Source organism: Asterias rubens (assembly GCF_902459465.1).
Source record: "Asterias rubens chromosome 8 unlocalized genomic scaffold, eAstRub1.3 super_scaffold_89, whole genome shotgun sequence".
NCBI lineage: Eukaryota > Metazoa > Echinodermata > Asteroidea > Forcipulatida > Asteriidae > Asterias > Asterias rubens.
This window is the reverse complement of record NW_022985693.1, coordinates 1,205,061-1,228,216: the sequence shown is the minus strand read 5'-3', so window position 1 is coordinate 1,228,216 and position 23,156 is coordinate 1,205,061. Positions and strand designations below refer to the sequence as shown.

The following is a 23,156-nucleotide window of genomic DNA, read 5'->3' as shown; positions in this document are numbered from 1 at the left end:
ATCAGGTTTTATTTTGCAACTTATAGAATCCCTTTAAAACTTTAGCTCACCCTGTACGGGAAGCTGTTTACAAATTTGATAATCAACAGCACCCTTTTTGTTGGACCCAAAAAAAGCGCAACAGCGCCCTCTTTTGTTGGACAAAAGAGAGGGCTGTTGGGAATTCCCAAAAAACGTTCGCGCCATGAATTTTACAAATTTTAAACGTTGTTTTATTGTTACCTAACACCCGATGATGTCATTATGACATAATTAGGCCTGTGGTGTCTTGATACTAAGGTTCAAATATCTGTTGAGTTTCTAGGTTCAAATTGATCTCAATCTTGAGTTATGCCGTAGATAAGCTCAAAGTTGTTTTTGATAAAAAAATATGAAGAGGAACCTTGACCCAGGACAACGACCTGGAAGTTAAGGTCGTACGATTTTGGCTTTAACTTTTCAAATATTGCCCAAGTCTTTTTCTTTCTGATGCCCAGGTATGAACATCACAGCTTTAATATTTGTTGAGATATAGCAACAAGTAAATGGTAATTTTTCAACATTAAAAACCTTAGTTGTCATGACAACATAAATGTTGCATCATTCCAAAAAAGTGATGGTTTCATCTAATCACTATTGCCTATGTACTTAGTAAGTTTTAAATTTGTAAAAGCTGTACTTTTGTTTAAAAGCTCAAAAGTTGTTTTTTGATGAAAAAAAAACACGAAGTCGAACTTTGACCCAGGGTAACGACCCAGAAGTTAAGGTCGTACGATTTTGGAGTTAACTTTTCAAATGTTTCCTAAGTCTGTATCTATCCGATGCCCAAGTATGAACATCATAGCTTTTATATTTGTTGAGATACAGCAACATGGTAATTTTTCAACATTAAAAACCTTGTCATGACGTCATCAATCCAAAAAAGTGGCCGTTTCATCCACGCACCAGTGCCTATGTACATAGTAAGTTTTAAGTTAGTTTGTACAAGCTTTACTTTTGTTTTATTTTGACAAATGCGAAGGCGAACTTTGACCCGTAGTAACGACCGGAAGTTAAGGTCATGCGATTTTGAAGTTAACTTTTCAAATGTTGTCCAAGTCTTTATCTATCCGATTCCCAAGTATGAACATCATAGCATTAATATCCGTTGAGATACAGCGAAAAGCAAGTGTCGTTTTTCAACTTTAAAAACCTTGCCATCGTCATCATTCTCAAAAAGTGGCGGTTTCATCTACTCACTATTGCCTATGTACATAGCAAGTTTTAAGTTTGTACAAGCTTTACTTTTGTTTAAAATTGCTGGAGAAGGTTCGTAGGGAAAGAAGAACACGAGGAAAAAAACAAACAAAAACATTTCAATAACAATAGTTGTTCGGCTGTTAGCCGAACACCTAAAAACTGCCTGTATATATAAGGACTATTTGCATTTATGCTTTAATAGACCAAGTATGAATCCTGTTAGTAAGTCACTGCATCACGCACAGCAGTTTGTGTGAAGTGGTGCTCGTAATATAAATCCACCACATCTTGTTGGAGTACAAGAGGCTTCACTAGTTTGGTTATTGAGGAGTGTTGCCTCTGTTCAGTTAAAAAAATACTCACTGTAAAACACAGACTATATGTACAAAAACACACTCCATTAAATCCAGACCTGGAATTACACAGGGGCCAGGGAGGCCATGACCTCCATTGCACCTGGTCTTGGCCTTAGAGCCCCTTCAAAAGTCTCCCATAGACTTCCAGATTTTACAATGGAAGTGCTCTTTGCAAAATGAAATTAGCCTTGTTCTCCTTTGCTGTCAGTTATCACAAACATATCTCTATCTATATGTAGAAGATAAAACCATAATATCACGCTTCATTTCATTCTGCTCTACTTAAACATGTCAATGAAGACTTATAACGTCATTTTAAGAATAATTTGAAGACACTTTTAATTAAATTTCACACTGCAAGAATGATAGCCAATGTCACTTGTACAAAATTATTGAGCCTGGATTGCTTGTTTGTTGTCATTGTGCATGACTGATAATTGGGTCTCAGAAAAATAAATCCTGAGGAAGATTCAGATCACTGACCTTTATATAGAGCATTGCAGAACTCCCTGGCTTCACCAACCATTTCTGGTTCCAACTTGTCACATGGGTTATAATCTCTATCTATTTCAGGTTCCACTGGGAGGGCACAGCCATCACCATAAAGAAATGAGTTGCCTATTTCAGCGGCAGACATCTAAGATTAGAAAAAAGGTTAATTATCAGTAACAATTACAAGAAAACATGTGTGTTAATGAAAACAATTTCAATTGACATTTCATGCATTATAATAACAAGTCAATATCATATGTATAGATCAGTCAGATAAAACATTGCCTAAATATTCATCAAACATCTAAGTAAAAAAAACAAAGCTTACAAACTAACTTTCCTTGCAAAACTATGCAGAAAATAGAAAGGCTTAGCTGCACGTAATGCGAGCAAAATCGTGAACGTGAACGTAAAAAATGTTGTTGTAAAAGTCTCTTGTTTTAAGCATACAGTACATGAAGTTACCACTTTTCACATCAGGTATGTACATGTAGTCCTCAATGTTTTGATTTCAAATGTTATTTAAATTTCTTGCCTGTATGTAGAGTTCTCCGGTATTTTAATGTTTGTTTTTTTGTTCTTGTGTGTTGTTGCGGTCGGGTAAACATTTCCTTTTTAATATATAGACGGATTGCGATGCGCGTCGTTGGCCGCCATCTTTGATGTAACAATGGATTTCAAAGTGTACGTGCTACGCACGACTCTCAGCCAGTGATGGCTCTTCACGCGTACACATTCATCAAGGATGGCGGTCGATGACGCATGTTGCAGTTCGTCTGTTGTGCATTCCCTAATGTTTATTTTAAAAATATTTTACTGTATAACATGTATATATTGACGCAATTTAGCCATTGGCTACAAGTTAAATTTTAATAAACCATCAATAATAATAATAATAATAATCATATGTAGCGCATATCACCGCGAGGTCCCTATGCGCTGTTCTAATGTCTCAGCCTGTTTGACAACCTCTGGAAAACTGTTCCATAACTGAACTGCTGCATATTGGAAAGATCGGGAATCGTACGACTTGGTTTTGATGACTGGGGGAGTCAGAAGGGATTTATTTGAAGATCGCAGATTTCTGGTTGCTTTGTACTCCTGAACTAAGCTTTGAAGATAAACAGGGGCAATACCATGGATACATTGATAAGTTGACAATAAATCATGCGCAACACACAGAATGCAAAGAATGAACCTGGGTAATACAACGAGCAATTTCACATCACCTTGAGATCCTGCTGCAGACTGACTATCTCCATGTACTTACCATGCCGATCTTCATGCACATACTCACAGTGAAATTTATTTGGGGGAGTTTAATAAGCAACTTGAAGTGGAAAAAATGTTTTGGGAAGATCCAGATTGTTTGTTAACTTGTTGTTATATACTTGATGCATTGTTGCACTACTTTGTTGATGTCTATGATATAATATTAGACAGCATTTTATACATCAAAATAAACAAATTGTATTTTATCTCCACATGACTACTTGGGAAAAACCTGAGGGAGTAGACGGCTGTGCCTCATAGATCAGTTGGTAGAGCATCTGCCCCCAGTGTCAGGGGCTTGGGTTCAAATCCAAATGAGGACCATTTGATTTTTCTCTCATCCCATGTTTGGCTGTTTCACTTCTTTTGGTGATTAGGCACCAAAACCAAATATCGTGTTTGTTACTTACGGCATCATTAGAGTGGTCTCCATCATAATTGCCACACATACCACACAGTTTGTTAGAGAAATGTGGATCTACATAGACTGCTGCATAATACAATCCATCGTAAGTAACTGTCAAACCAAAATCAGTTCTCACTTCCTGTAAAACACAAAGAGAATGATCATTAGATTCAGGCACAATCATCCTAGTGACAATCTGCTAACCCAATAAACATGATGAAGCACTGAGCTATTGACCCGTTGCACACAGGTCACACGCGGCGACTGCACCACGCTCACCATTTTGGTGGTCAATAGGTTTACATGTAAACGCTGCACTTCACTGAATAACAGACGTTGACATTGACCACCAAAATTGCGCATCCAAGATTATTTTGATGATGACATCAGGTGAATAGGGTCAATAGACCTGTATCATGTTGCCGGAATATTGGTATTGTTCCCTTCATCCAACATGTTGGTATTTTTCCCTTAATCCAACAGCATTAATGGGTGCTAACATTCATTGTACAAAAAGGAACCAGACTATTTCTCCTTCCAGCTACCTCAGTTTGGTTACATCGACTTGAAAATCAAGATGGCCACACCATGTTAAAGATCCACAAATACAATAAATCATGCGCAACAAACAGAATGCAAAGGATGAACCTGGGTAATACAAAGAGCAATTTCACATCACCTTGAGATCCTGCTGCAGACCGACTATCTCCATGTACTTACCATTACGATCTTCATGCACATACTCACAGTGAAATAATTTTACACACACATAATGCCCTGTATGTAACAACATTAATGCATTTTGCAACTCACCAGGTTGAAGCCACTGAACCTGACTTGAACTCCATCCAGTGTGATTGGCAATGCCATCCACTCTCCATCTACATAACATTGATTTTCACGACCCAGAGTTATCACCTTTAGGAATGGGGATAATTATCAGTTAGTTCAAAGGGTCTAAGTACACAAAACACAATGTTCACAGTGAGTTGAATGTTGGTTGTTTGAAAATTTGAGGTATTGTATAAATGAAAATCCCCCTGTGGCACATACTAATATCGGTCATTGTAATTTTTAAGACTCATTTGCTTGAATCTTTCTTTTGTAACAATTGCTTTTAGTGTATTTTTTTTTCATTGTTTTATGTTTTGTGTTTCATATAGAGGCTCCTGCATTATGCGCCATATAAATGTCTTTTATTATGTTATTATTATTATTAATATTATTATTATTATTAATATTACTAATACCTGTATAAATGAATGACCTCGCTATACCTATAGCCTTTATAGCCCGAGCCATAACATATGAAATGGCCCGGTTACAAGTACCTTGTCTCCAATATGGACATGAATGGCCTTAATGACCGATGACTTTTCAGTAAAGCGGACATTCTCTTGGATGACCTCAAAGGCTGGTTCAACATCATCACGGCATGTTTTTGCCAGAGTGTATTGACATTCCCCTTGAAATGCAAAAACCAGTAGATCAAAGGTAATGAAGTGAAGACTTCCATACACGTAGCACAGAGCACGACCTGCAAATAAGTAGTTTGTATTAAATGCAAATAAACACACCCTAATCACTCCACACTAAGTTCACAAACTAGAAATAGGAAAATCCGATGATAGATTTAGTAGTTGAAAAAAATCCAAAATAATATTTAGGAGACTGTAGGTGACTGTTACTGGATACAAAGTTTACAATAATTTGAGGTAACTCACGCACTGAGCAGCGTTCCCCCATAAACAATTCAGTACATTGACACATGTATTCTCCATCTTGAAGTTCAAGGCAGGTACCGTTGTTTTCGCATGGATCACTGAAACAGGGGCTCACTTATTGGGAAAAAGAGCAAATACAAATTAATTTAGTCCACATTATAAATATAAACCGGATGCTGAACAGTAGCAAATCCCTTATAAATGTCTTGCATAACAAAGTAAATACAACCAAAACTCAGTTAAGATTTCAAAAGGTTTGACTCATTAAGTGTCTAAAACAAATTAGAGAAGCTCAAATACAATTCAATTTGTAAAAACAAATGTTTTGCCACTTGTCGGTTGAGAATCACTGTGATTGGATTATTGTTTTGGTAGTCACATTTGGCTTTCAACATGTTTGTCTTTTGAGGAGGTCATATGTCACCATGGTTCAGTGGTTAGACTGCAGGACTTGCAATTACATGCCCCTAAGGTTATCGCTGATTTCACAATAACTAGAATAAATATTGTCATCTAGTTACTGAATCACATTTTTTTAGTTCGTGCAATTCATAATTAAAGATGTTTAACCGATGTTTGTGTGTGAGAAAATGGCTGCTGCCAGCTTGGGGTTTATATTCCCTTGTGTAAGTTCACCGAGTTTCCTAATGGGAAGATCATCTAAACAACAAACAACAAACAAACACACACCCCAACATACAAACAAACATACAAACATACTTTACTTACAATCACAAGTTTCAATGCCATCACCAATCAATGGCTGTCGACAATGACAACTTAGTTGACCATCACTGACTGCACATTCTGCATTGCGGTGACACTCAATATCTTCACATTCTATTTCTCCATCATTCGTACATTCACATCTCTCTTCGCAACCATCCTTGATGAAATGTTCTCCACGCTGCAGAAAAAGATTGTCAATGAACAATGAGGTTAGATAAAACAATAACCTATTTCTTGGTCTGTTGTGAGATTTTGTCAATATCAAAGTTCTATTATTTATCTTATTTATCTTTTTTTCCCAGGATGAAAACTTTTTACCAGACAATTTTACTTCATCATTTTTCACTGAAGCAAATACAAAAACTTGAACCGTATCTTTGCAATATTTTCCAGAAGCTTTATAGATAAGTGTTCAATTTGACAGTATTTTAAACTCATACAAGCAAAACAAATCTATTTAAAGACAATTCTTAAACATAACTGAACCAACACATAACCAAATACGATTCCTGATATCCACAAAATGTTTTTCTGTCCATTTAGGAAACAAAAGCATCCCACTTAACCTTCTACCTAAATGTTGTCTTTAAATTGCTGCTTATTATTGAACCATGGTGTACCTAATATATCATACCTTGTATACTATATTGCTTTTGTAATTGTGACATAAATGTGCATTATTGTATTGTATGACAGCATTGAAATAAATGTTACCGAATAAATGAATGAAATAAATAAAACGAAGTACATAAATGTAACTAACTTCAATATATCGGCCTCCCAATCGACAACCACAGTCTTCTGGTGTTACACACCGTCCTCCACCTAACACCAAACCATCTGCGCAATCACAACCTTCCACACAACGTCGTCTGCAGATATCTGGGTCGGAAGAGTTATCTTGGGGCCCCTCTCTGAAAGACTCGCATGTCTCTGGGCATCCAGATGCACACGGTGTGTAAGATGAACCCTCTGGACATTGGAATGCTATGGAGACAATGGATAGTACAAACTTTAGGGAAAAAGCTGCCATGAGGGTGAAAGAAACAATTTCAAATTTTAAGGGTTCACAAAAAGAAACACATTTAGTACAAAAGAATGTTTGATTTCAGAGGCTTAAAGAGAATAACTTACGACAGAATTCTTCAGTTCTCCAAGGATCAATAGACACCCCAGCTCCTCTGCAATCATCTGCATATTGTGCAACATCATCACACAGGGCTCCCCTTTCTGGTAGGGTACTACAAAGATCATATCTGCAGTTTGTGTAGTAGGTTTCTGAACCTAATACACTGTGGCAATCTCTAAATGGACCTATAAAAAAAAGTCAAATAGACGTCATTCACAAAATGAAGATAAAAAAAAATATATGACTAATTCACCCACTTGACTCGTTCTAGCCAAGTTGCAATAAGGAAATCAATGTGTTGTTTAAACCCCCCTTGGCCTGGATCTAGATAATTTACATTGACAAATCCCATTTGTACCTTTACCTTCATATTGTTAAAAAAAAATTAAAATCCTGTAAATTAGAGAACGGATTTCTGTTGTCAGCTTTGTCACTCGTACGCGATTTATGTGTTATTCTCTATCCATGTTAAATGGCCAATTTAATAAATGAAACTAACATTTTGTTTCTGCCTCTCATAACAGCTAATCGCGCGTGACTATGTTGGGAACCAGACTAAATGTTTCTGCCACAGATGACATTCACATCAGTAGCATTCACTCAATATTTCGGGCTCTTTCACTATGAATAATTTTATTGTTGTGTTCAAGAACATTTTCTCAAATAAAGTCATAATACACTACCCTAAATTTCACCAAGCTTCAGAACCCTCAAACTTTTTGGGATAAATTCAGCTCGCTTGGTTATAATACAAAGAGATGAACAAGGTTATGTCAAAAATCCAAGTTGTACACTCCAATTGTTGATTCAGTGGCCACGCATAGGATAACTGTGTTTAAACACTTCCGGCTGTGGTTATATCATCCATTTTAACACCCCCCACGTGGTGTCCTCTCAAACAATCCAAATGGAGAAACTGTCCCCGGTATTTATGAATAGATTTTATAGCCACAAGACCCTCAAGTACATTCACTCAATCTTAAACACACCACTCTTCCACGTAACCTCTTTATTTTTTATGGAACAGCCACCTGTGTGTCAGTTTTCTGTTTACGTGGTAATCTTTAGTAAAATAATAATAATGATAACATTCTTCATGATGTTTACATTCAAGTTTTTCTGAGACAGCCTTCCATATTTTTTGGTTTTGAACCAAAAACAACGGTATAAACTTAATGTAGTTTTGGCTGGGAACCAGTTTTTGTTAAGCAATATTTGTCTGTGCATAGCAAGTTTTTGTGCTTACAAGCTTTATGGAATTGGACCCTGTTAATAATCTGATGGCTCCATTCCTTTCACTTACCATCCTCATCGCTAATGATTTCACAGAGATGTTCAGCCATTTCTACATTAGCCTCTGTAGCTTCTTCACATGGCTTATACCCACCCGGAGGTTCCATTGTGTCACATTCACCGTAAACCCAGCGGTTACCAAACTCACCCTCACCATCAACCTGTATTTACAATAATAATAGTGGTTTCTTAAATAGTGCTCATATCCATCATTCAGTGTCGCTTAAACATTCAGTATTTCCTGCAAGGTATGTGGAGCTACTTTTTTAAGTATGAGACCCACTCCTTTTACATAGAACCATGTTTAGTTATGGTTTTCAGGGTGCTGTGGCGCAATATCCAGCCAAGCCAACCCCTTCTCTTTTTATCAAAAGCACTGGGGTATTTTAGGTGCGTAGTACAACACACAGGACCAACAGCTTTACGTCCCATCTGAAGGACAAAGCGATCGTAGTTAAGTGTCTTGCTTAAGAACACAAGAACACAAGTGTCACACAGGGATTCAAAAGGTGCTGATCACAAACACCAGAGTATGAGTCCGGTGCTCCTATCTGATCGGCCACAACATTCCAAGTTTTCATCTAAGACTTGTAATATGTCAAAATTGAGCTTCCTCAAATATTTAGTTTAGGAATATTTGTGACATTTTAAAATCATAGGTTTTTTTTTTAGATTGAGCTACAAACCGTTTGGGCATTCTCTGAGTAATAAATATTCAGAGCCATTACTCCCTCAAAAGAGAATTATTATATGGTTGTACTAGCAAGTTTACTATTATTTATAGTTTATTCTTATAACAAATAATTTTAATTGTTTATTGGATTGTCAGATATCTATTTTATCTTGAGTCACATCAGCTTGAAGACAAAAAGCATGCTTACAATTTCACCGTCTGGTGTCTTGAAGTCAGTAGTTTGGTCTCCATCGTATGTACCACACAGACCCTGAGTTTGATTGAAGTACATGGCTGATATGCTAACTCCAACAGAATTTTCACCATCCCATGCTACAACTAGAGTGAAATTTGTTGTAACAATCTGTAATCACAAATGCAAAAATTATATCATAATTTACACTATTTTATAAAGAAAACTTGTTTTTAATATAAATCAGATGACATATTTTATGTTGGTGGAAACTATCCTTTTCAATTGATCAGTTACCTTAACACATGGTCAAAGGCTTTTGATTGCAATGAAACAATTCCATTACTAATTGGTAGCCCCAATCTTGTGTACATACCACACGTTTGCCAGAGATCTCGATAGACACTTCCGGTGCTGGGTGAGCAGGTGGATTGACAACCATACCATTCACTCGAACCTCCTTGTCTTGAAGGAGCTCAATCACCTACATGTACAAATAAAGCAAGAACAGTAGAAATAAATTAGTTAAGTCAAGATAAAAAAATAAAACTGTCATCTTCTGCAAAAAAAGCTACAAACAGTTTACGTAGAAAACAGGTTTAAAATAATTTCAAATAAACCAAGCAATAAGGGAATAGAAATGAACAAGTAATTTTGGGGGGTATTCTATGCTGTATTAAAAAAAGTCCTGACCCCCAGCTTCCATGAGTAACTATTACTTCTTTTTCCTTTTAGCATTGATTCTTCTTGACTTAAGTGTTTAGCTTCACTTGCATTCAGAGCCCAACTTAATAGAGCTGCTTCAGCAAAAAGTAGCAGGACACCAGCCACAAATAGTAAAGGTGTTAAATATTATTTTGGCTGGTACTCTTGTCATTCTGGTAAGCAAAATTTTGTCGTTTCTTAGCTATTTTTAGTGCTGAGAAGCAGCTCAATGAAATTGGGCCCAAGTCTTTTCTTAACTGTACACTGGTCTGCCAAGTTGTTTTCTATTGTCAATGGTATGTACATGTTTGTCCACAGTTCCTCCTTACAAGACCAAGCTTACCTGAACAGCCTTCATACTCATTGTTTGTTCATAATTAATTGTATTTGGTTTTACACTGTTCCCTGTATTATTTCTCTTTTGTACAAAATGACTCATTATTTGAAAAATATAGAAACAAAGCTTTGTTCGAATAACAGGAAGGAGATATTTGACTTACCAAACCAGACACATGGACAGTTACTTCATCAGTAAAAGTAACCCTCGAGTTGAAACTAGGAGAGAAATGTTTCACAATGACCTTGAAACCAGGTAGAGTACTTTTTTTAGCACTCTCTGCTAGAATGTAACGACATCTCCCTTGGAAGTCAAATTTCTTGTTATCGAACGACGAGTAGTGTGGATCACCATATGCAGTGCAGACTCCAATACCTGAGAACAAAACGGTATATCTGTGTCAGCTCATGGTTATCAACCAATATTTACCCAAAGTCATCACGGAACAATCAATTTTGCTGCGCTTTTTGGCAGTATTAATTATTGCCCGTGTGTTGGTGGTAGAGTGTGTATTGTAAGGACACTTAACATTTCACGTATAAAGTGTACCATAAACAAGCCCCTGGATAAATCACAGACATGCTACAATTAAGATCTCAACAAAAACGTCTACCTCTTGTTCCCTTTTTGTTGTGCCAAGAACTCACAATTCAACTTTTGCAGAGAGATCATTCTCAGTATATGACCCCAAAATGTGGAATAATCTTCCTGTACAAATTAGAAGTGCCAGTTGACTTATTCAAGACAATCCTTACAGCTCATCTGTTTCAACAGCCTTACTAACCACTCAACTGTGCCTCAGAGCTTTAAAGCAAACCTTTAATTTTGGCACTCTTTGACTGACTGATTGATTGATTGATTGATTGATTGATTGATTGATTGATTGATTGATTGATTGATTGATTGATTGATTGACTTTTTTTTTTTTACTTTTCAAAGCAAACACTTTATTCATACACAAAATATTGATTGATTGATTGATTGAAGGTACTCACCATCATCACATGCTTCACCAGACCAGCCTTGGTTGCATTCACAATGGAATGTTCCGTCACCATGACTGACACATTTACCATTCCCTGAGCAATGCTCTTCACCACTATCGCATGGGTCCGCTGAATCAAATAACATCAAATGAATTAAAGCAGGGTTGAGAGTCATTGCAAACAAAACAAGTCTGAGACTTGAATACAAATTCAAGGGTGTGTTGAAATGATGACATTTCCCCCTTTTGGTAACCCTAGAGTTATAGATTCCAAAATAAAAAAATAAAAAAATTAATATTCTTTATCCCCGATTCAAATTTAACATCTATTATATCGTTGCGGTACCCGCTGCCAAAACATAGGATTCGAACTGCCTCTAGCTGCCGGGCAACCTCGGTAGTCTAGTTGGTAAGACACTGCTCTAGAATTGCAAGGGTCGTGGGTTCGAATCCCACCCGAGTAACATGCCTGTGATATATTTTTTCACAGGACTCGGGAAAGTACTGAGTATACAGTGCTAACACACATCGGTGTATGGGTAAAAACCAAACCTAATATTCTTTATCCCCGATGCAAATTTAACATCTACTATATCGTTGCGGTACCCGCTGCCAAAACATAGGATTTGAACTGCCTCTAGCTGCCGGGCAACCTCGGTAGTCTAGTTGGTAAGACACTGCTCTAGAATTGCAAGGGTCGTGGGTTCGAATCCCACCCGAGTAACATGTCTGTGATATTTTTTCACAGGACTCGGGAAAGTACTGAGTATACAGTGCTAACACACATCAGTGTATGGGTAAAAACCAAAATTAATAAGTAGAGATACAAAATATTTCTGTCAACTAAGTGTTGTTATTGATTAAATTTTAGTTGTTATTGTTGAGTACAATACGGATACATGTTGCTATATTTGTCGTATGACGTAGTGGATAAAGTGTGTCATTTGATAAAGAAATGAGTTACTCACGTAGACATTCCTCTTCAGATTGATAGAAACCATCATTACAGTAACAGCCAAGCTCTCCATCTTGTACTTCACATATTGCATTGACAGCACAGGAAACATCCTCACAGACTGTTTCATTTTGTCCATTACATGTACAACGCTGTCCACAGTCCAAACTGACATACGTTTCCCCAGGCTGGCCAAGATAATATCCAGAAGAATTAATAAAGACATTAATTAAAACATAGAAATTTCATTTCAATGGTTCTATAGTTATGAAGCCAAGGACTCTCAAGGATCGAAACTTAATCACTCCACTAGCAAAGAACCCAATGGAGAGAAGACAATTGGAAGGAAGGTTCAGTCTTAGATGGGAGGAAAACCCAAGAGATTATTTCCAGGGAAATTCCACAAAGTCAGGTAGGGACTGAAAACCTAATCCACATAGTGCCCCTGGTGGGATTCGAAGCAGGGTCCTAGAGGAGAAAGATGAGGCAGAACACAAAATACTTCAACCTGACCATCCTGAAATACAAAAGGCACAACCAACAATAAACCAAAATCATTATCTACAATCTAGATCACTTCATCAAGTAGTTCATAAAGTGACAGCTCTTTTCTTCATTTTGTTGCTTTAGATCTATAATGTAGAATGACTGAGTTTGTACTCAAGCCATCCTTGAAGTGCAAGCCTAGAATTTCATCTTTGAGAGGGCAAGGCCATTTTCACTTTGAGAAGGGCAATTCCATTGAAAAATCTTAAAGTCTTTGAGAAACTTTTGAATACTGGTTTTAGTTTATTCATATTATATGTTGGGCAGGAAATATGGCAAGTAGAAATGATTTACCAACAACTATTAACGATGCTTTACCTGCCATTTAGAACAAGTTCCCTGCCACACTACATCAAACAACACCTTTTATTAAACATCTTCTCAAGGGAATTCAAGTTTTTGATAATTTTTCTCTTCACTTGTGCGGAACATAACTTTTGTGACACCTTTATTATTGTTTTGTGTATGGGCCTTCATCTGTTTCCGAAGAGTTGCTGTTATAAGTCTAAATTCATATTATCATTAATCTAACCTCTAAATAAGACATAGGTCCTTCACATCCGCATTCTTCTTGCCGTACACATTCTTCTCCATCGTAAAGAAAGCCATCATCACATTCACAACCTTCAACACATATATGAGGGCAAGCTGGATCTTCAGGTTGGAAACACGTCCCTGGGCAGGCTGAGGCACACTGAGTGTAACTTGAGTGTTCAGGACATTCCAGTGCTGTAATATAAGAGATATGTTGATTACTTTCTAAAGCTATCAACAATCCCGCAACTTTTAATCTGGAAATAAATATTTTCCTCAAGAAGTAAAAATTTCATTACAACTGGGGAGACAGATCATTTTCTGTTGCAGCACCACAAAGAGTTAATTAGTCTTATCTCGAGTTAGGACAGGTTATTAGGACTAGCCTTTAGAGTCCTAGACTAGTCCTATGTTAAGACTAGCTTTGTGAATTCAACCCCAGAAGTTTTTATAGAGAAGGGAGTTTTATTGTTTGTTGTCAAAAACACAAATTCATCCTACACACATGTACTAGAGCCTCAAACATTGCTTGTCTTGGACCCATTGTTTGGCACTTTTATTGGCAAGTTTGAAGAAGATGATATTTATCCTGGTTGTACTCACGGCAAAACTGTCTGGTTCTCCACAGGTCTACATCAAAACCATTTTCATGACACAAATCTGCATACAATGCAGTAGTTGTACACAAGTCGGTTGTCTCAGGAAATGTTACACACAGATCATACACACAGCTATCATAGAAGATCTGTGCTAGACCAAGTGATGTACATCTTTCAAATGCACCTGGGTTGAAAGGAAAGGTTGTGAAATAGTTCAAAGTTCAGCCTTAGCTCATTTCAAGAACAGGTCATGAATTCCTTTAAGATTACGTAACGTGGAGAAATGAGAAATATACAGGTGCTTCTTAGTTTCCCTATATATCAGTCGAGTATTTTGAGTTCTGATAATGTGAAATTGTTATCTATTTTTTAATTGAAATGGTTGAAATTTCAACAGTGAACCGATGTATTTGTTTGTTAGAAAAAACACTGATTTTTTATAAACATAAACAAATGCTGAACTATTTAGACCATGGGATGGGTATTGAAAAGGGGCCTATTTTTTGGGTTCCGTGGTCCCCATCTCCGGACCGCATGAAATTTGCCGCACAAGGGTTTTCAATGGTACTGAATCCGAATTTGGTTGTTGCTAAGCTCTAAAACTGCACAGTTCGTGAACAGACCAATTTTTGGGAAATTTTAGGTCAAAAACAGTTATTTTTGATAACGTCTGTTTACACTGGGACTATTTACCAATCGTTCACAGCAGTGCAAGAACCTTTTCCGAGTGTTTAATGTGAACGATGTCAATTTTCCCCTTTTCTGTCCGATTAACATGCAAAGGCCTACAACAAAAACCCATGATTTTTATTGATTGAACATCAAGTACGATGCCATTTGTTTTTCGTTGAACGACGTGCGTGTGTTAATTTTTTATTATCACACGCTCGGCCAAGTTGGATGTGGGACGCAGACGCACTATTTTGTTCGTATTCCACTCGCGCTTGTATGATAACTTATAATTTTGCCGAATGAGCCTGTAAATCGGCTGAAGAAATACACTGTATGTTAAATGGTAAAGTGTGGGAACGAAACACAATAATGCTTCGAATTACGTCACCCACATCGCAGGCTTCCGAGGATTTTTAGATCACTATATGTCGCCGTAATTGTTTCTTTTCGGGATTTGGTGCAGGATTTTCGCCAAGCAACAGCGAGTAATGGATTTTCTGTATTTTACTTCATACCTACGTACAAAATGTGCGTGGTCCAAAAGTGGGGGCTACGGTTTTGAACAATTCTAGCGATCATCCTATGGTCTAATTGCAATTAATAGAAACACACTCAAACTGTGTTTAAGAATTTTAACTTACGTAAGAAGAAAACCTGGCACAAATCCCGGACGATTACCAGACTGAGTGATGAACAGTTGAGTTCAGGTGGCTCTGGCTCTCCAGGACATTCCTCATCATTTATTTTCCATCTGTTTCCAAACATCTCCGCACTTTCGTACTGTTTTGCAAAAAAATAAGTCGTTTAAGTATATATTGTAAAGCAAACTGCAGTTATGATTGTAAACTCCAATGAGTGGGTTTCCATATTTGAATATCATACACAAAATCAACTTACATCTTCAAAATCGTTATCTGAGTTGCCATCCCAGCTACCTCCAAGCCCACAGGTGTTATTGCGGTAAAGTAGAGGCACTGAGACATCTAATCCCGCTTTGCGATTCCATCTCACTTCCAGACCAAAGTCTGTGCTAAGGACCTATCATTAACAAAGAAAATAAACAGCTTAAATGAATTGTCTGATGACATGAGATATTTAAACACCAGTCTACAACGCAAGATATTGATTTAAAAAAAATGCTGCAATAACACTTATTTAGTGCAATAACATAATTAAGAAAAGGACAGTAGAATTTTAAGAACCATAGATACATATATGAGTGTGGTACTTACAACATTCTTTCCTCGTTTCACAATCGTAATACCTGGGAGTGTCAAAGGGAGACGTAAACTTGAACCGTTGACCATAATTTTTCTCTTACTATTCATGCCAATCACCTGAATGCACACCACAAATATAATTCATTAATATGGTAACATAAGTTACAAGTGGTCTAATTGGGAAGTTTATGTCTGTTGGTTATCTTTTAAACGGAAAGTAATAAAATGGCAAGGATCAGCAGTGGGCATGGAATATCAAGTTTGGAATACCAAACTCCATCCGGATCATTGTTGCTCTGGAAACCTTCAAAGCAGAACCGAAGACGCTGCTCTTTTCACAAGCATACTGTGTCTAGCTTCTTAGCAATGAAATTTCCTGATGTTTAATAATTGTACATCAATATCATCTGTTGTCGAAGCGCCATGAGTATATATTTTAGAATGTGCACTTTATAAATCCATATATTATTGTTATTATAAGAAAGATCTTCATTTATAACTCACCCAGTCATACACATATACATAGACAGCTGCTGTAGAAGATGCACCCTTTCGACCTCTTCGTACAATCTCATTATCTACGATGACTTTGAATGGTGTTACAACAGTTGGATCACAAGGTTGCAACATGACATACTTACAGTCGCCTTGGAAATCATACTTTTTCCCATCAAAGGTTTCATAATGAGGATCTCCATATGCATAGCAATGGCCTCTCCCTGGTAAATATTTCAGTAAATAAAAAGAGACAAGTTATTGCTTTGCTACCCACAAACTCATCTTTACAAATATGGCTTGAAAAGCTTGATTCTACACACAGACACTAGAGATAACAATGTCTGTATGTTTTTGTTAAACTTTATTTTTTTTATATTAACAAATATCTTGGAGAATGTATGCACTCTGATTGGCCGAAGACTGGTCACATGGAGGTACATATACGTATTATTATGTGATATAAAGTCCGGTTTCGTGAACTAGCGAATGAATGGCCCTAAACAAGCATTTTGTTCAATGTTAAAACGTGTATGCACTTACAAGGAACTATCAATGTTTTCTTTGTGCGTATTACTATTGTTTCTTCCACCAAGAGATTTTGGTGCTGCCAGCATGTGAATACCTTGGTTAATGCATGAATGTGAAAGAAATGTTAAAATTTGAGTTTGACTGGTATGCACATGAAACCAACATAATACTAAGCATGAAGCTGACACCAACCAAAGTATATCCTGATAAAGCAAGCTCATAGTCTGGTTCTAGAAAATTCACAAAAATAAACAGCCTAAGGACTATGGCCACTTAAAATAAGTAAAACATGATAACATTACAAACTTGATTTTTACAAAATGATTTTTACCAAACAAAAATTCAAATCTTAAATGAAGAGAATAACTCTGTGCATATTCTTTATCCCAGATGCAAATTTAACATCTAGTATGATGTTGCGGTACCTGCTGCTAAAACATGGGATTCAAACTGCCTCTAGCTTACGGGCAATCTCTAGAATTGCAAAGGTCATGGGTTCAAATCCCATCAAGTAATATGCTTGTGATATTTTTTCACAGGACTCGGAAAAGTGCTGAGTATACAGTGCTTGCACAAATCGGTTTATGGGTAAAATCCAAAATTAATACTCTTTATCCCCATTGGAAATTTAACATAAAATAAATTGGTTTCATATGTTATATGCTATAACTTCTAAGTGTCATCTCCATTGCTAATTGCTCAATAGGTCAGTCAAAAACTATCAGTGGTAAATAGCAATAACTCAGTTAAAAACTATCAATTAAAAAAGCAATAGGTCAGTCAAAAACTATCAATTGTAAAAAGCAACAAGTCAGTCAAAAACTGTCACTGTTAAATAGCAAAAAGTTAGTCAAAAACTATCAATAGTTAAAATCATTAAATCAGTCAAATACTATCAATGGTAAAAAGCAATTTATATAAGTCAGTTAAAAACTATCAATGGTAAATAGCAAGTCAGTAAAAATTCAGACTATTTTTTCTTAAAGGCACTGGACACCTTTGGTAATTGTCAAAGACCAGTCTTCCAATTTGGTGTATCTCAGCATATGCATAAAATAACAAACCAGTGAAAATTTGAACTCCATTGGTCATTGAGGTTGCGGTATAATAATGGAAGGAAAAAACACTTCTCACACAAAGTTGTGTGGTTTTAGATGCTTGATTTCAGGACCTCAAAATCTAATTCTGAGGTCTCGAAATCAAAATCATGGAAAGTTACTTCTTTCTCGAAAACTACAGTACTTCAGAAGGAGCCATTTCTCGTATAGTTTTGTACTGTCAACAACTCTCGATTGCTTGTTACCAAGTACGGTAAGTTTTATGCTAACAGGTACTTTGAGTAATTACCGATAGTGTCCAATACCTTTAAGGCGTAGCCATAATGTGTATTTACCTTCATCACAGAATCTTCCCTGAGTCCCTCTCAAGCATCGACAGTAAAATCCACCAGAGTGTGATTCATCTAAAACACATAGCCCGTGGTTACAAGGACTTGAGGCACATGGATCAACTGAGGGTAAAATCATTTCAAATCAGTCTTTTCCAGTTAACTTAAAACAATAAATGTGAAATGTGAAACATTCCCCACAGCAAAAAAACAAGTGTGCTCTCCCTTTTCACAAGTAAGTTTTTTTCAATGTTTTCTCCTGGATTCAACCCACATTCCCTACTCACCTGTACAGTCTTTGCCATCACCTATGTATCCAACATTACAATGACATCCATAATGGTTATCTGCTACACCACAGAAACTTTCAGCATGACAGGATGAGCTCACACACGTTGCTGTATTGCTTAAACATTCACATTCAAAGGCGCAGTCAGTAGTATAGAAAAACTCAGAGGCCTGTAGGAAAGAAAAGAAATCTTTAAAATATTCATGTTTAAACCAATTAATGTATTTTATTTTAAATAAAGTGAGTAAAATAAACTGGGATTGGGCAAATGAAAAATTTACTAATTGAGGATTCAAAAAACTGTAAAAGACTGAAATTTGTCACGTTCCCGCTCGTCGAGGACAGTAAACTATTTTCCTTAACCATTTTTTCATACAAGAAAAAAACACGAGAAGTTCTTATTGCAAATTATACAAAGAAAAACATTCATGATTATTATGAGGTATCAATAGCATATCGGGAAAATAAAATAGAGTGTCAGAATTTGTCAATAGCGAGTCAGCCTGGCACACTTGTATGCCTAGCTAGACTGCTGAATGTGTATACCTACCTGAGCACACACAGACACACAAAACAAAGCACATTACAAAATCAAACACAATAGTCTGAAAGACATCACACAAGCAAACTGCACCCTCATCAAGGACAAAGGATGACCTGTAATTGGCTGATAGAAGAACATTCAAACTACCCTCACAGATAATCTGGGTAGATGTCATTAGTTGACCTCATTCAAGTAAAAATTTAATGAAGGGAAAAATGAGGGGGAAAAACATCATACCCTGTGGTATACTCCTTGACTGACGCATCCACATCCGTTCTCCGGAACACATCTCTGGTTACCATCAAGTACATGTCCATCATCACATTCACAACCTTCTACGCATGGAAATGGACACCTAAAATCATCCTGTCGTTGTTCCGGTTCACCACACATCAATGGGCAAGCAGTCATACAGGGGTTGTAGGAAGAATGTTCAGGGCAGCGTAGAGCTAAAGACAAATTAAGTTAATGGACAAATTAATCCAAATGTTGCACTGTGTTGTACATAACTAACAACAAAACAAAAACAAATTGCCAATCTTTCAAACGTAGAAAAGATTTCTGATACATTTAAGAAATGTATTAGTGAAAGCAGAGAGAGATTATTCTGTCAAAGTTTTGAAATGTTGCATTTAAATTGGGAAAAATTCATTAATATTGTGCAAGGCAAACTTTTCTGAGGTTTTCATAACTGTCTGTTACATTTGCCCATTTTACCCCCTTTCCTTTTCAGGATACCTTCCCCTCTCTGTCCAACAGAACCACATTTCATATTCAAAGAAGTTGAGTCTGAATTGATAACAAATGTGTTCTGTTTGTGCACAAACAGCATAACATATTCTACCATTTTGTTAAAAATCAAGGAACCCAATAGTGCCTTGACTTATGAAAGAATGACCCACAGGTCAATTTACATGTGAAGATATTTTAAGCTACCTAAATGCCTAGAGAGAAAAAAATTTTTTTCCCAACAGTGCTTCAATTGTAACAAAGGTATAAAGGACTCAGACAGGCTTGGGGGAATTTCTGACAATGGGTTTAAGCTGTTTGTTTGATCACTGACAGTCAATAACAGTCTGTTAATCAGTGACCGTGACAGGCATGTACATTTAGAACTCAGAGTATGTTATGAGGAAGATAATTTGGGCATAGGGCCACCGCAGAGTTGAATTGGAATAACAAGCAATTTTTAAATTATTTAAAACAGCAAACATTGCCTGTTTATTCTGCATACATGTATTAGTTGTTCACATGACAAATTTGCAATGGCTATGAGCACAAATATCTTCTATGTGAAAAAAAGCTCGGTTCTGAGACATACCCGGTTCCAATTCAATATAAAACATAAGCCGCCTGTCCCGAGCTCACACACACATACAATTAAGCCGATCTATTTTAACTGAAAATAACCAAGTTAATCAGACATCGGTCCGGAGCTCACAAACACACACAATTGGAGCCGATCTATTTTTAACGAAAAATTAATACCAGAGTACCCACCAAGTCAATCAGACATCGTGCCACCGAGCACCTATTCTCCCTGCATTTAAACAAGTCTTTGATTTTGCCAGCAGCAGTCTGTCCGTAGTGCAGTACGTCCGTAGTGCAGTACGTCCGTAGTGCAGTACGTCCGTAGTGCAGTACGTCCGTAGTGCATGCAGTGTGCCGTCTCTGTACATACAAGTGTACATGCCTGTACATGCATACAGTACTGTGTGTTTTGTGCATGGGACAAGCTTTTACGAATATGGATATATCGGCAGCCAATCACAACGTGCTGTCTGGTTGGACTTTGGACTCTGTATATCTCAGCATATACAGGTGGTGGTTGTAGATGCCTATGCATTAGAGGGGGGGGGCTGTGCACTGTGTGTTGTATAATAATGCAGCCACATGTGATAGTTGATGCTCATGTCGGCTTGAAGCCTTTGCACAGTGTATCTGCGGTCACCGCTTTCAACATCGAGCCTCAATTTCTAGAGCCGGTTCGTCCCAGGATCAGCTCCACAGAGTCTTTTATAATTGGGACTCGGTCTTTTAAAATCAGAACCGACAAAAACGGGTACCCGGTTCCACAGAAGAGTGGAACCGCGGGTCCGGTTTTCAATTTGGAACCGGGTAGAACCGGGTAACCGAAGAAACCGCCCAAGCTTACATTACTCGTCACCAAGTAACGTTTTATGATGATAATTATTTTGAGTAATTACCAACAGTGTCCACTGCCTTTAATGCAACAGTAGAACAATATTCAAGTTTAAAATCAAATTAAAAGTACTTACAACAAAATTCCTCAGTCCTCCAAGTTCCAACTTCAATGGCATTGGACTTACAAACAGCAGCATAGCTGGCAATATTGCTGCAGGCATCTAATTGTGGATGTGTAGCACAACTATCATACACACAATCTTGGTAAAATGGTTCTGGATCAAACTTCCCATGACAATTGCGGAACGGACCTGTAAATCATAACAATATTACACAATTTTATAAATATTTTATACACATTTTGAGCAGGACCTCATTAAGAGCCCAATTTACTTAAGAACTGCAGAATATTATGTTTATCTGAACTGAAGAGGCCGTCAGTGTGTTCACCAAATCAATTTCCTTACCATTGGATCGTTTAATCACACTGCAGAAGAAACTGGCATCATCTAATGCAAAAGGAAGTCCTTCACATGGATGAGGCCGTTCTGGATCATCATCACGATTACAGTCATTGTACTTCCAGCTGTTTCCAAATTCAGCTGCATTTTCGGCCTATAAAGATACACAGCAAAAAGGTAATTTCATGTATCATTTCCACACTGGATTCAAGCTCTAGTGTTTCTGATCAACAGAGTGTGGCTTTGAGTCCTTTTCTTGACAATTGTGGGATCAAAGCCATGCTATAACGGAACTTGCCTTTGGCTTTGTTGTTTAATAATCCTAATGGTTTGAAACGGCTGTTTCAGACCTCTTCGCCACTCTTTTAGTCACTTTTCAAAAAAATAAACTGGTTATAAGAGAGTACATATGGGCAAGGTTTTACAACTGGTTATGCCTATAGCATTAACTGTAATATGAATCAGTTATATTGACATGTAGAAGAGATCATAAAGACGTGTGTCTCACCTCTTCATTGTCTGGTGTTTTGAAGTCATTGTCATCATCCATGTCCATATTACCACATAGACCACAAGTCTGATTAGAATACTCATAAGACAGCTCTACATCAACACCGTTTCCAGTCCATTCCACCTCCAAGGTGTTATTGAATTGTGCAACCTTATAGGAGAAACAAATCAAATAAATAATACTGGGTTCTTATAAAGTGCTTTATCACATCCCTAGGGGCACATCAAAGCGATGAGTATTTTGTCCTGCAAAGCTATGAGGGGCTATTTTTTAGGTATAAGACCTATTCCTTTATAGTGGTTTAAAAACTTCAGTCGGCAAGAGTCAGGGTCAAGTTGCGGATTGGATAACGGTCTGTACCCGCCACAATATGCTGCTGATCAGACCAGGAACACCGGGGGAACCCCTCCTCTGTACAATAAGTGCCCTGGGTTCTTTACCTGCATTACACAACATACATGACCTACATGTATAGAAAAAGATACAGCAATAAGGGAATCAATGTGTGGTGAAGAGGTTTTCAACTAGTGGTTTAATCCCAACGAGGCCTGGTTCTTGATAATTTTACCGAGACGAAGTCGAGGTAAATTGTAAAGAACCAGGCCTCAGCGGGTTTAAACCACTAGTTGAAAACCGATTCAACACACTTTGATTCCCATTCATAAATACCTTTTCGGTCAAAAAACATCAACACTTTTTGGTCAAAAAGTAAAATAAATGCAAAAATTATAATTGTTCAATGATTTCTTTCAACA

The 23,156-nt window shown here is 37.1% G+C and overlaps 1 protein-coding gene across 2 annotated transcripts in view; it reads right to left on the bottom strand.

The window, feature by feature from the left end:
• Positions 1-23,156, bottom strand: part of LOC117305535 (IgGFc-binding protein-like) — a 110,216-nt gene that overhangs the window by 61,405 nt on the left and 25,655 nt on the right. For both annotated transcript variants that reach the window (XM_033790411.1, XM_033790412.1), the window contains exons 21-46: positions 22,399-22,551; positions 21,897-22,044; positions 21,564-21,740; positions 19,522-19,733; positions 18,739-18,910; positions 18,458-18,574; positions 16,543-16,757; positions 16,051-16,155; positions 15,716-15,856; positions 15,460-15,598; positions 14,151-14,330; positions 13,546-13,742; positions 12,481-12,655; positions 11,523-11,642; positions 10,691-10,902; positions 9,862-9,969; positions 9,501-9,656; positions 8,630-8,780; positions 7,332-7,511; positions 6,961-7,184; positions 6,198-6,375; positions 5,469-5,582; positions 5,076-5,281; positions 4,558-4,662; positions 3,749-3,883; positions 2,058-2,211 (exon numbers count right to left, since the gene is read on the bottom strand). In XM_033790411.1, coding sequence (XP_033646302.1) covers positions 2,058-2,211; positions 3,749-3,883; positions 4,558-4,662; positions 5,076-5,281; positions 5,469-5,582; positions 6,198-6,375; positions 6,961-7,184; positions 7,332-7,511; positions 8,630-8,780; positions 9,501-9,656; positions 9,862-9,969; positions 10,691-10,902; positions 11,523-11,642; positions 12,481-12,655; positions 13,546-13,742; positions 14,151-14,330; positions 15,460-15,598; positions 15,716-15,856; positions 16,051-16,155; positions 16,543-16,757; positions 18,458-18,574; positions 18,739-18,910; positions 19,522-19,733; positions 21,564-21,740; positions 21,897-22,044; positions 22,399-22,551 — 4,174 coding nt within the window. The remainder of the gene's footprint in view (positions 1-2,057; positions 2,212-3,748; positions 3,884-4,557; positions 4,663-5,075; positions 5,282-5,468; positions 5,583-6,197; positions 6,376-6,960; positions 7,185-7,331; positions 7,512-8,629; positions 8,781-9,500; positions 9,657-9,861; positions 9,970-10,690; positions 10,903-11,522; positions 11,643-12,480; positions 12,656-13,545; positions 13,743-14,150; positions 14,331-15,459; positions 15,599-15,715; positions 15,857-16,050; positions 16,156-16,542; positions 16,758-18,457; positions 18,575-18,738; positions 18,911-19,521; positions 19,734-21,563; positions 21,741-21,896; positions 22,045-22,398; positions 22,552-23,156) is intronic.